This window comes from Leucoraja erinacea, chromosome 3 (assembly GCF_028641065.1).
Source record: "Leucoraja erinacea ecotype New England chromosome 3, Leri_hhj_1, whole genome shotgun sequence".
Classification (NCBI taxonomy): Eukaryota; Metazoa; Chordata; class Chondrichthyes; order Rajiformes; family Rajidae; genus Leucoraja; species Leucoraja erinaceus.
In genome coordinates this window covers 1,783,369-1,797,177 of record NC_073379.1, presented here as the reverse complement: position 1 = coordinate 1,797,177, position 13,809 = coordinate 1,783,369, and the positions used below count along the sequence as shown (strand labels likewise).

Genomic DNA, 13,809 nt, shown 5'->3' with positions numbered 1-13,809 from the left:
AATTTTTTACTGATACTGTATAATTTATTATTCATTTGGGACAAATGTTAATTCCAGTCATCTGTTTAAGGATTACGCCTGTATTCTGGCTGACAGGCATTACAATTACTGTCTGATGAGAAAAGCATGTACGGCTTGGAAATCGGTAGTGCAAACGGAATGGAAAACAAGAGTGGAGAAAGCATGTCAAGCTCGAGCTGAAGAAGTCTGCATTCAGCTCTCGAGGGACTATGAGAGAAATCTTAATGCAGTAAGTACCAGTAGAGAACTAAAAGGCATTTTGGCATAACACAGGAGCTATAAATTTAATTTATAGTTTATCATGTGATATTCTTTAGCACCGTTGTATAATACAAGACCTAGTTCTCAGATGAGGAACTAAATTCTCACATGGGTTTTCCAGTCTGTATGCCAAGCTTCCTGTGTTTTATGCTGATTTTTTTTTCCAGGCACTTGCAGCTTATCTACCAAAGTTACCAGTATAATTACAAAATTATCTACTGAAATAAAAGAATTTAAAAAAAATAGAAGCTGGTTCCCATGAGTTGCTCACACCCACATCTTTCAAAACAATCATGGCTGATCTTTTATTTCTGTGCTGTTCCCCTACACTTGTCCAATGTGACCTTCATTCCCTTAATATCAAATAATCTCTAATCTGTAGTATATTTAGTGACGGTCTGCACAATCGTCTTGAGGGGGGAGAATCCCAAGATCAGTTTCTTTATGGTTGCTTTAAATTGGAATAATAAGACTGTTCATTTGTTGCTTGAATACCATTTCAATATTTATTAAATCACTTATGGAAAGGAGTTGTGACTGGTCCTGTTCAAATCAAATGAAAAATCAAATGAAAGACTCATGAGTTATCTGGAGATAAATGTTCTCCAAATCTGGTTAAAAGATATTTAAAAAGAAAACAAAATGTACCTCCAGGAGTCTTTCATAATTTTGGATACAATGGTGGCTCTGTTTATATTTAAAAACTTGCTGAAGCACCCCAGGAGAAATATGGAAATTAAACTAATTCAATGTCTTTTTTTGGGGGGGGGGGGGGGGGGATTATGTACATATTTGTGCTTTTGAGATGGTGCTTGTGATAGTACACCTATGAAAGGATGGCAGACACTTGGGAATGTCCCAAAGAAATGTATGTGAGCAGGATGGATGTTGAGTTTAGCCGGTGTAATCCCAAATGAACAGAATGGAAAAAAAATTGTGATGTGAAAAAGCAGTTCCGTTTTGTTCCTAAATCATTTCTCCTCTGAAATTTTAGTCAAGGGAGGAACTAGAATGTGCAAGAGCAGAGGTACGACGATTGTTGGCCGAAAAGGACAAGTGTACTGATTCCATGAAGAAAGCATTTATGCGTGGTGTATGTGCTCTCAACCTGGAGGCAATGAGCATGTTTCAGAATGGAAGCAGAATAGTGGAGCATGGTCAGTATTAGTTGCAATGCTACCAGAAGAAAATTGCAAATTGATTATTTAGTGGATGAAGTTATTGCATATTTTGGATGTAAATAAACTGAAACCAATTTTGTTTTTTAAATTTCAATAACTTAAAGCCATCTTATTTCTTCAGTATGATTTTTTTTAATTTGCTGATCAAAGAGCATAAAAATGAAAGAAATTACATTTGTTATTCAATAGTTATATACACAAACATACAACCATACCAAAGGTATCATGGTGTTTAGATTTATATCTGTTGTACTGGTCCAATGATATGGGAGTGTTACCCCTGGAGCACACCCTCCACGTAAAACAGCACCTTGAAAAGAAGGAAATGTGAGAGGCGAGAGAAGAAACTTTCTGCATAGATGCATGCAATATTGATCACAGGCACTGGTAATTTAAATATTCACATAAATCAGGTGACGCGCAGTGTGCAGCTGTGTGTAACATCTTCCTCAAGAAAAGATTTTTCATTAATTTCAAGTTTTTGTTGGTTTTGAAGTCCAAACCTTTTTCCTGACGCTCACCGTTTCTGTAGCAAAATTATTTTGCACAAAGGTGTTGTTATGTAGCTAGGAGGCTGCAATCTGCACTGAAGGGAGCAGGAAAGTGGCGTTGAGGTCAGATTTCTGGCGTGCCATGTTTGAGATACCGACTTTGCAAAGTCTTTCAGGAGTAGTTTATATACAAGTTAAACATTTCATTCATCAGGAATGGATCACGTAAAAATGCGTGCAGTTGTTTGCCCCATTACAGGAAACATGGGGAGCCTTTAGAGGGTGCGGAAGAGGTTTTCCAGAATGCTACCTGAATTAAGGAGTATTGGCTACAAAAAGAGGCATAACAGACTGATATTGTTTTCTGTAAAATTCCAGAGGTTGGTGGGAAATCTGATAGAAATATATAAACTTATGAGAGGTATAGATAGAGTAGACAGCTTTTTTTTCTCCCCAGGATGGAAATATCAAATATTCTAGGCCATAACTTTAAAGTGAGAGGAGCAAACTTTACAGGAGATATGCAGGGCAAATTTTTACTCAAGGCGGTGAGTGCTTGGAGCGCACTGGATGGTGAGTACTTGGAACGCGTAGCCAGGGGTGATGGTGGAGATAGATAGTGCCGTTTGAGAGGCTTATAGATAGATACATGGATATGGAGGGATATGGATCATGTGCATGCAGAGGAGATTAGTTTAATCTAGCATCATGTTCGACATGGACTCTGGGCCAAAGGGCCTGTTCTGTGCTGTACTTTTGTGTTATACATAATGATGAGGTGTCCAGGTAAGTTTGGATAACACAGATGCTGCAGCTATACTGCTACTTCAATTCCCAGATTGTTGAGCAATAGACTTGACTAAAAGGTAACTAGAACTGTCATTCTTGGATTACAAATGGTTTAGGCAACCAGATCAGTAAATTGTACCTTTTATAAAAATAAAATAAAAATAAAAAAACGATCTAGGAAAAATCTCTTGGGCAGGTTTTAACTTGGCTAGAACATTCACACTCTAGAATAATTTTGTTTGATGTGTTATCTGTAGACATTTATCCATTTTCCACACTGCAGAAACAAGAGTTCATTGTTTTATGTCAGATATATTTCACATTTTGCATACAGTAACGTTAAAGTACAAATGCCAATGCATGATCAACAAAGCATGACATTGTAAAATATATCGCACAACAGAAAGATAAAGTCATGATCAAAAATAAGTATTTGGTTTGGACTACACATTCAGTGATTTGAGCAGATTTGTTTCTGAGTACTGAGACTGAAGAGAAATAAAGTACTGGAATCAGTGCAGTGCATAACTATAATCAGTTGTTTATATTAATGTCTTGGAATGTAATGTTTTCAGTTTTCCTGACGGCCATGTTAGATAGCAAGATGAGGTGGAAGAAAGAATCTGCAGAGGCACTTGGATAATTAAAGCAAATGGGTAAAAAGGTTATGGTTGGAGGAATAGGAAAAGTGTGATTGATAATAGGAAGAATAAGGCAAAAACATTAAACTCTTTAAATGGTGTAGACCTGTGCTTCTTTAACTGGTGAATGGATCGCCCAAGGGCAAATGAAATTATTTTGGGGTGAATGAAACAAGACGGGTGAATGAAGGATGAATGACTAAATTTATTCAGATATTTATATATTTTTTCCTATACTTAAAAAAGACATTGCCATTAAAGTAAGCTCTTATTGGTTTTAATGGCAGTGGAGCTGGAAATTTGATGGGTTTTTTCTCTCCACCAATGGTTTTCTAATTTCAAAGTAGCAGGATATTTCCCAAATTGACTGTAATATAACTTTTAGGGAAGACCGACTCTGGGCTGGGTCTCCGACTCTGGGCTGGGTCTCCGACTCTGGGCTGGGTCTCCGTCTCGGCGCTGGGTCTCCGTCTCTGGGCTGGGTCTCCGTCTCTGGGCCGGGTCTCCGTCTCTGGGCTGGGTCTCCGTCTGGGCTGGGTCTCCGACTCTGGGCTGGGTCTCCGTCTGGGCTGGGGTCTCTGGGCTGGGGTCTCCTGGGTCTCCGTCTGGGCTGGGTCTCCGTCTCTGGGCTGGGTCTCCATCTCTGGGCTGGGTCTCCGTCTCTGGGCTGGGTCTCCGTCTCTGGGCTGGGTCTCCGTCTGGGCTGGGTCTCCGTCTCGGCGCTGGGTCTCCGTCTCTGGGCTGGGTCTCCGTCTCTGGGCTGGGTCTCCGTCTCCGACTCTGGGCTGGGTCTCCGTCTCTGGGCCGGGTCTCCTCCGTCTCTGGGCCGGGTCTCCGTCTCTGGGCCGGGTCTCCGTCTCTGGGCCGGGTCTCCGTCTCTGGGCCGGGTCTCCGACTCTGGGCTGGGTCTCCGTCTGGGCTGGGTCTCCGTCTGGGCTGGGTCTCTGTCTCTGGGCTGTGTCTCCGTCTGGGCTGGGTCTCCGTCTGGGCTGGGTCTCCGTCTGGGCCGGGTCTCCGTCTCGGGCCGGGTCTCCGTCTCTGGGCCGGGTCTCCGTCTCTGGGCCGGGTCTCCGTCTCTGGGCCGGGTCTCCGTCTCTGGGCCGGGTCTCCGTCTCTGGGCCGGGTCTCCGTCTCTGGGCCGGGTCTCCGTCTCTGGGCTGGGTCTCCGTCTCTGGGCTGGGTCTCCGTCTCTGGGCTGGGTCTCCGTCTCTGGGCCGGGTCTCCGTCTCTGGGCCGGGTCTCCGTCTCTGGGCTGGGTCTCCGTCTCTGGGCTGGGTCTCCGTCTCTGGGCTGGGTCTCTGTCTCTGGGCTGGGTCTCCGTCTGGGCTGGGTCTCCGTCTGGGCTGGGTCTCCGTCTGGGCTGGTCTCCGTCTCTGGGCTGGGTCTCCGTCTCGGCGCTGGGTCTCCGTCTCAGGGCTGGGGGTCTCCGTCTCGGGCTGGGTCTCCGTCTCTGGGCTGGGTCTCCGTCTCTGGGCTGGGTCTCCGTCTCTGGGCCGGGTCTCTGGGCTGGGTCTCCGTCTCTGGGCTGGGTCTCCGTCTCTGGGCTGGGTCTCCGTCTGTGGGCCGGGTCTCCGTCTGGGGCCGGGTCTCCGTCTGTGGGCCGGGTCTCCGTCTGTGGGCTGGGTCTCCGTCTGTGGGCCGGGTCTCCGTCTGTGGGCCGGGTCTCCGTCTGTGGGCCGGGTCTCCGTCTGTGGGCCGGGTCTCCGTCTGTGGGCCGGGTCTCCGTCTCCGTCTCTGGGCTGGGTCTCCGTCTCTGGGCTGGGTCTCCGTCTCCGGGCCGGGTCTCCGTCTCCGGGCCGGGTCTCCGTCTCCGGGCCGGGTCTCCGTCTCTGGGCCGGGTCTCCGTCTCTGGGCCGGGTCTCCGTCTCTGGGCCGGGTCTCCGTCTCTGGGCTGGGTCTCCGTCTCTGGGCTGGGTCTCCGTCTCTGGGCTGGGTCTCCGTCTGGGCTGGGTCTCCGTCTGGGCTGGGTCTCCGTCTCTGGGCTGGGTCTCCGTCTCTCGGCGCTGGGTCTCCGTCTCGGCGCTGGGTCTCCGTCTCTGGGCTGGGTCTCCGTCTCTGGGCTGGGTCTCCGTCTCTCTGGGTCTCCGTCTCTGGGCTGGGTCTCCGTCTCTGGGCTGGGTCTCCGTCTCTGGGCTGGGTCTCCGTCTGGGCTCTGGGTCTCCGTCTCGGGGCTGGGTCTCCGTCTCTGGGGCGGGTCTCCGTCTCTGGGCCGGGTCTCCGTCTCTGGGCCGGGTCTCCGTCTCTGGGCTGGGTCTCCGTCTGGGCTGGGTCTCCGTCTCTGGGCTGGGTCTCCTCCGTCTCTGGGTCTCCGTCTCTGGGCTGGGTCTCCGTCTCTGGGCTGGGTCTCCGTCTCTGGGCTGGGTCTCCGTCTGGGCTGGGTCTCCGTCTGGGCTGGGTCTCCGTCTCTGGGGCGGGTCTCCGTCTCTGGGCTGGGTCTCCGTCTCGGGCTGGGTCTCCGTCTCTGGGCCGGGTCTCCGTCTCTGGGCCGGGTCTCCGTCTCTGGGCCGGGTCTCCGTCTCTGGGCCGGGTCTCCGTCTCTGGGCCGGGTCTCCGTCTCTGGGCCGGGTCTCCGACTCTGGGCTGGGTCTCCGACTCTGGGCTGTGTCTCCGTCTCGGCGCCGGGTCTCCGGCTCGGCGCCGGGTCTCCGTCTCTTGGGGCTGCTTCAGGTCCCTCCTAAAGTCCGGTTGGAAACCTCCGCCGGCCATCCTCGGCTCCAGTAAAGACGCAATGACGCAAGAATGGGCGGATCGTCCCGGGAAGGAGAAGAGACTAAACCGCGCGGCGCTGACTGGCAAGAGAAGAGATCGATCTGCGCATGCGCGTTTTTAAAGATTTTTAAACCTCGCTAGATTTTACGACATTCAACCGATTGGACTGAAACTTGGTGGACTCGCAGCACAGGAGAACAGTGAGCGAGCTGGTGAAAAATCGTAGCTTTATCGCGAACCTTTTTTGCGCAAATAGAAAGACCGCCAAACCGGAAGATAACAAGATCAGAGTTTTAGTTATGTATAGATAGTTAGATAGATGTATAGATAGATAGATATTTGTTGGATATTAATATATTAAATCACATACTCCATGATTTTTGGAGCTAGTTTTCAACGTAAAAAACTGCTGTAATCAAAGCCCGATGGGGTTTGGAGCCCAGTGTTTAGAAGAATAAATGGTTTTTATCATTCTAATAGTTTGATTTTCCAACTCCAGTGGTAATTAAACTTTTTTTTAATCACTCCTAGTTTTCTTTACATATAATTCAAATAGTTGAATAAAATAAACACTTAAGAACTGAGTTAATTTATGTTTTTTGTTCATGTGACAAAATAAATTATATACACAAGGGAGAATAAGACAAATTACCAAAAAAAACATAAAAACATTTGGTTGAAGGGTGAATGAAATTTTGTGATAAAGAATCAAAGATGAATGACACTGACATAGGTTAAGAATCACTGGTGTAGAAAACAATCTAGTTTATATTGCTGTGTGAAACAAAGTTGTGTAGGTACAACTAACACTTAGGAAATAAACGTTGGGTTTTATTGAAAATGGGTAGAGCAGAAGAATATTAATCTTCTGCGGTTGTACGTGACTACTGCCAAATATTTTGGTCTGGGGAAGAACATGCAGTAAACTGCAGAATTGATTAGTCCGCGATACAGTGTGGAAACAGGCCCTTCGGCCCAACTTGCCCACGCCTGCCAACATATCCCAGCTACACTAGTCCCACCTGCCTGCGCTTGGTCCATATCCCTCTAAACCTGTCCTATCCATGTACCTGCCTACCTGTTTCTTAAATGTTGGGAGAGTCCCATCCACAACTACCTCCTCTGGCAACTTGTTCCATACACCCACCACCCTTTGTGTGGAAAAAGTTACCTCTCGGATTCCTATTAAATATTTTCCACTTCTCCTTAATCATATGTCCTTTGGTCCTCGATTCACCTGCTTTGGGCAAGAGATTCTGTGTATCCACCTGATCTATTCCTCATGATTTTAAACCCCTCTATAAGATCACCCCTCAATCTCCTGCGATCCAAAGAATAGAGTTCCAGCATACTCAAACTTTCCCTATAGCTCGGACCCTCCAGTCCTGGCAACATCCTCATAAATCTTCTCTATACCCTTTCCCACTTGACAACATCTTTCCTATAACATGGTGGCCAGAACTGAACGCAATATTCTAAATTCATGTACAACTGCAACATGACCTCCCAACTTCTATACTCAATATTCTAACTGATGGAGATTGCTGAGATAAGGGGAAGTGACAGAAATATGTAAACTCTTTGGAAAGACAATGATGTAAATATTCTCATGCACATTCTAACTTTCCTATACTTCCCTCCCTTTCTAGGGGAAGTGAGAAATGTCCGATATAAAGGACTTTCCATTCCCTAATCATTATGTCCTTTGGTAGGGACCATGGCTGAGATTTTAAGGGGATCCAAACTGACAGAAATATTCTATCCTCATAAATCTTCTCTATACCCTTTCCCACTTGACAACATCTTTCCTATAACATGGTGGCCAGAACTGAACGCAATATTCTAAATTCATGTACAACTGCAACATGACCTCCCAACTTCTATACTCAATATTCTAACTGATGGAGATTGCTGAGATAAGGGGAAGTGACAGAAATATGTAAACTCTTTGGAAAGACAATGAATGAAATGTTCTCACTGGGGCATATAATTCTGAGAGAGCAGGTAGTTGCCAAGTTGTTATTTTCCCCCCTCTTGGCGAGTAGAGGTTCACAATCTCAGCACAATTGTTCATCCATTTAGGGCTGAAGTGAGAAATGTCAAAAGGACTATTAATATTTATCATTTTCCTTTGCAGAGGGATGCAGGATGGGTTTTTGGATATGTAGGAGACTGACGATCTTGGGATTAGTCAGGAAAGTATACTTGAAATATGGGAACAACCATGAGCCATGCAGCCTTTTTACCTTTTGGCTAAAAAGCTGCATCAAAGATGTGAGTGAGCAAAGGTTGAAGGAAGTGTTGGTTTGGTTTTGAAAAGCAGAATCTGGAGGTATGGCAGATTCGTTCTGATTATGAAAGGTGAAAATAACCATTTAAAATTAATTTTAGAAATCACTAACTCGACGGTTCAGACCGAATCTCTGGAGGACATTGTCAGGCAACGTGTAGGATGATGGGTGGACAAAGGCCGTAGATGAAAAGGAGATAAAGAGACTGAGATAAGGAGGGAAGAGCCATAAATTGTCAGAAAAGAGGAAGGAATGTAGGTAGATGGGGTTAAGGGGAAAGGGAGGCAGGATAGTAGGAGAAACGGGTGCACATCCAGGAGGCGCACGGGGAAAGATGACAGTGGGGCGTCAGTCTTTGTCTTCCTCCTCTTTCCTGTTTAAGGCATGGACCAAGCCAAACTATTTAAGCTGCTTGCAAATGCTTTGAACTTTGTGGCACTTACTTTGAATTTTTAATTTAATTTCTGGTTTAGTTAGATTCAGTGTGGAAACAGACCCTTCGGCCATGTAGTCCGTGCCAACCAGCAATCTCTGTACACCAGCACGATTGTACATACTAGTGACAATTTACAATCTTTACTGAAGTCAATTAATCTACAAACCTGTACATCTTTGGAGTGTGGGAGGAAGAAACCCACGCAGTCACAGGGAGAGCGTACAAACTGTACAGACAGCACCCGTGGTCAGCATCGAACCTGGGTCTATGGTGCGGTAAGGCAGCAACTCTACTGCTGTGCCACCCTGCTGCCCCATCAATATTTCTCTCCCTCATATTTGTCCTACAGCTAGACAAGTCCTATAATTTCTCCTACTGTACTTTATTTTCTATGCTTTATCCTTGCAGCAGTAACCAGAACACATCCTTGTTTTGCTAATGTGCTTTAGCTGCATTGTCAGAGAGAACCAAATGGGAGATATCGAAACAAATATTTTATGGTGAAATTTACTGCTTGAATAAGTAAAGAAAACAAATTCAACTTTGAAAAGGGAATTAGATTAATAATTAATGAAAATAAAAAATTGCAGAACCATGGGGAGAGAAGAGAGTTGGAACTAATTGGATTTTTCTTTGAAATGGTGAGATCGGGGAAATGCTTGCCTTTGCAGTGTGATTCTGTGTACCATTCGCTGCATGGGAGATGTTCCGTCTCAAGTCTTCTCTTCAGGAGCAAGCAGAAAATGTTCAAGCAGAAATTAGCATTGCATTTCAAAGCGCAATTTAGATATGCAAGATTATAAGTTTGGCCAAAATGAACTATTTGAGTTTAAATTGTTCCAATCTGCCACTTGGATGTACTAATTGCTATCCCAGCTAAGTAGGCCATTGAATAAAATGTTGCTGTTTGGTATACATTTTGATAATCAAACCCTATTTTAAGGAATATTAATCTTCAATTTATTTTGGGGAGAGACCGAGTAGTTGCAACTGCAGCTATTGGGATTGAGTTTTTTGTCAATGGGGTTTGTTGAAGCTGATATATATTACTGTACAACTTTGTAGTTTTGAGAAACAGGGTTTCAAACTTATTTTATGACAATAGACAATAAGAGCAGGAGTAGGCCATTCGGCCCTTCGAGCCAGCAGCGCCATTCAATGTGATCATGGCTAATCATCCCCAATCAGTACCCCGTTCCTGCCTTCTCCCCATATCCCCTAACTCCACTATCTTTAAGAGCCCCACCTAGCTCTCTCTTGAAAGCATCCAGAGAACCTGCATCCACAGACTCACAACTCTCTGTGAGAAAGTGTTTGCTCGTCTCCATTCTAAATGGCTTACCCTTATACTTAAACTGTGGCCCCTGGTTCTGGACTCCTCCAACATCGGGAACATGTTTCCTGCCTCTAGTGTGTCCAAACCCTTAACAATCTTATATGTTTCAATAAGATCTCCTCTCATCCTTCTAAACTCCAGAGTGTACAAGCCCAACTGCTCCATTCTCTCAGCATATGACAGTCTCGCCATCCTGGGAATTAACCTTGTAAACCTACGCTGCACTCCCTCAATACCAAGGGTGTCTTCCTCAAATTAGGGGACCAAATCTGCTCCAGGTGTGGTCTCACTAGGGCCCTGTACAACTGCAGTGGGACCTCTTTGCTCCTATACTCGACTCCTCTTGTTAAAAAGGCGAACATGCCATTCGCATTCTTCACTGCCTTCTGTACCTGCATGCTTACTTTCATAGACTGATGAACAAGGACGCCCAGATCCCGTTGTACTTCCTCTTTTCCCAACGTGACGCCATTTAGATAGTGATCTGCCTTCCTGTTTTTGATACCAAAGTGGATAACCTTACATTTATCCACATTAAACTTTATCTGCCATGCACCTGCCCACTCCCCCAACCTCTCCAAGTCACCCTGCATTCTCATATCATCCTCCTCACAGTTCACACTGCCACCCAGCTTTGTGTCATCTGCAAATTTGCTAATGTTACTTTGAATCCCGTCATCCAAATCATTGATGTATATTGTAAATAGCTGCGGTCCCAGCACCGAGCGTTGCGGTACCCCACTACTCACTGCCTGGCATTCTGAAAGGGACCCGTTTATCCCTACTCTTTGTTTCCTGTCTGCCAACCAATTTTCTATCCATGTCAGCACTCTACCCCCAATATCATGTGCCTTAATTTTGCCCACTAATCTATGTGGGACCTTATCAAATGTTTTCTGAAAGTCCACGTACACTACATCCACTGGCTCTCCCTTGTCCATTCTAGTTACATCCTCAAAAATTCCAGAAGATTAGCCAAACATGATTCCCCCTTCGTAAATCCATGCTGACTCGGACCGATCCTGTTACTGCTATCCAAATTTGAGGTTATTTCATCTTATATAATTGACTCCAGCATCTTCCCCATCACCGATCTCAGGCTAACTGGTCTATAATTCCCTGTTTTCTCATCCCACCTTTCTTAACAAGTGGGGATAACATTAGCTACCCTCCAATCCACAGGAACTGATCCTGAGTCTATAGAACATTGGAAAATTATCACCAATGCATCCACGATTTCTAGCGCCACTTCCTTAAGTAACTTGGGATGCAGACCATCAGGCCCTGGGGATTTATCAGCTTTCTGTCCCATCAGTCTACCCAACAACATTTCCTGCCCAATGTGGATTTCCTTCAGTCCCTCCGTCACCCTGATCCTTTGCCTACTACTATATCAGGAAGATTGTTTGTCTCCTTATGAAGACTGATCCAAAGTACCTGTTCAACTCATCTGCCATTTCCTTGTTCCCCATAATAAATTCACCTTTTTCGGTCTTCAAGGGTCCAACTTTGGACTTAACTAATTTTTTCATCTTCACATACCTAAAGAAGCTTTTACTATCCTCCTTTATATTCTTGGCTAGCTTACCTTCGTACCTCATCTTTTCTCCCCGTATTGTTTTTTTAATTATCCTTTGTTGCTCTTTAAACATTACTCAATCCTTTTGCTTCCCGCTCATCTTTGCTACGTTTTTCTTCTCTTTTATTTTTTATACTGTCCCTGACATCCCTTGTCAGCCATGGTCGCCCCTTACTCCCCTTGGAATCTTTCTTCCTCCTAGGAATGAACTGATCCTGTATTATGGATCCTTCTGTATTATTCTTAGAAATACCTGTCATTGTTGTTCCACTGTCATCCCTATAGGGTCTTTCTTTTTTTTAAAAATATTTTTATTAGAAGTATATACATATCATAATCAAAACACAATTTGTTTATCAGTTACATATTAACATAGCTTTTGGGTTGTTTTTTAAATTTTTTTGAAAGATAGAGATATAGAGAAAAGCTAGTAGAGACGGGAGGGAGAAAATAAAACGATTACCAATAACACAATTTGGAGATAGGTCCCTAGTTTATAGAGTGTAATTATTCATCCAGTCCTGGGTTCAAGGTTCAGTCCAGCTTCTGTGTTGAACCTGCTAGGGTATCTTTCCAGGCAACTTTGGCCAGCTCCTCCCTCATGGCCCCATGGTCCCCTTTATTCAACTGCAACACTGGCACCTCTGATCTGTCATTCTCCCTCTCTAATTGTAGATTAACCCTGAGCATGTTATGGTCACTACCTCCTAATGGCTCATTAACCTCAAGTTCCTTTATCAAATCCGGTTCATTACATAACACTGAATCCAGAATTGCCTTCTCCCTGGTAGGCTCCAATACAATCCATCACAAAGGCACTCTACAAAATCCCTTTCTTGGGGTCCAGTACCAACCTGATTTTCCCAGTCTACCTGCATGTTGAAATCTCCCATAACCACAGCATTACCTTTGAGCTACATGCAAATTTTAACTCCTGATTCAACTTGCACCCTATGTCCAGGCTACTGTTTTGGGGGCCTGTAGATTAGTCCCATTCAGGTCTTTTTACCCTAACAATTCCTTAGTTCTATCCATACTGAGTCCACATCTCCTGTTTCAATGTCGCCCCTTGCAAGGGCCTGAATTTCATTCCTCACCAACAGCGCTACCCCACCCCCTCTGCCCCCCTGTCTGTCTTTTCGATAGGAAGTATACCCTTGGATATTCAGTTCCCAGCCCTGGCCCTCTTGCAGCCATGTCTCTGTAATTCCCACAACATCATACTTGCCAATTTCTAACTGAGCCTCAATCTCGTTCACTTTATTTCTTAACCTTCGCGCATTCGTATACAACACTTTGACCTCCGTATTCACGTCCCCCCTCACGCTACTCGCAATTTTTGTGTCACTCCCTTCAAAAGTACCAGTCTTCCCAATCTCTCACTATATGGGATTGAGAAGGAAAGATAGACCAATCATGATTGAATGGTGGACGACACTCTGGGCTGAATGGCCTAATTCCGCTCCTCTGACATATTTCAGGCCCATGAGGCCTGGCAGCATCCTTGTATATCTTTGAAATATCTATATATTTCTTTCTAGGTTAATGGTATCTTTCCTACACCAGAGTGATGAAATCTGAACACAATTCTCTTGTAAGTGCAGCCTCACCAGCATCTTGTATAATTGTAACATAACATCAGAATTACGTATCAAAGGCCACCTTCACCACCTGATCTATCTGCAACGCTACTTTCGGGAACTATATGCTTATATGTCCACATGCCTCAGCCTCAAAACCACAAACCTGCAATGTTCCGAGCACCAATCCTCGAGGCACATCACGTGTCACATGAATGCAGTCTGAGAAACAACCTTCCACCACCGTCCTCTGTTTCTTAAGCATTAAACCAATTCTATATCCTGTTAGCTCGTGCTCCCTGGATCCCATGTAATCTAACCTTCCAGAGCGGACTACCATACAGAAACCTTTCAAAGACCTTCCTGTTATTCATGTAGACTTGTCTTCAGCCCAGTACCCCATTCTTCAAATTTATGAGACACTATCACCCATGCACAAAACCATGTTGGCTATCCCCAAAGAATTTGTCTTTCCAAATGGATATATCATAACC

The 13,809-nt window shown here is 45.1% G+C and overlaps 1 protein-coding gene across 7 annotated transcripts in view; it reads left to right on the top strand.

Moving 5' to 3' along the window:
* The window catches only part of poc5 (POC5 centriolar protein homolog (Chlamydomonas)), a 76,785-nt gene that overhangs the window by 42,318 nt on the left and 20,658 nt on the right, over window positions 1-13,809 (top strand). For all 7 annotated transcript variants that reach the window (XM_055631349.1, XM_055631334.1, XM_055631342.1 and 4 more), the window contains 2 exons: window positions 71-250; window positions 1,277-1,439. In XM_055631349.1, the coding sequence (XP_055487324.1) occupies window positions 71-250; window positions 1,277-1,439 (343 nt within the window). The remainder of the gene's footprint in view (window positions 1-70; window positions 251-1,276; window positions 1,440-13,809) is intronic.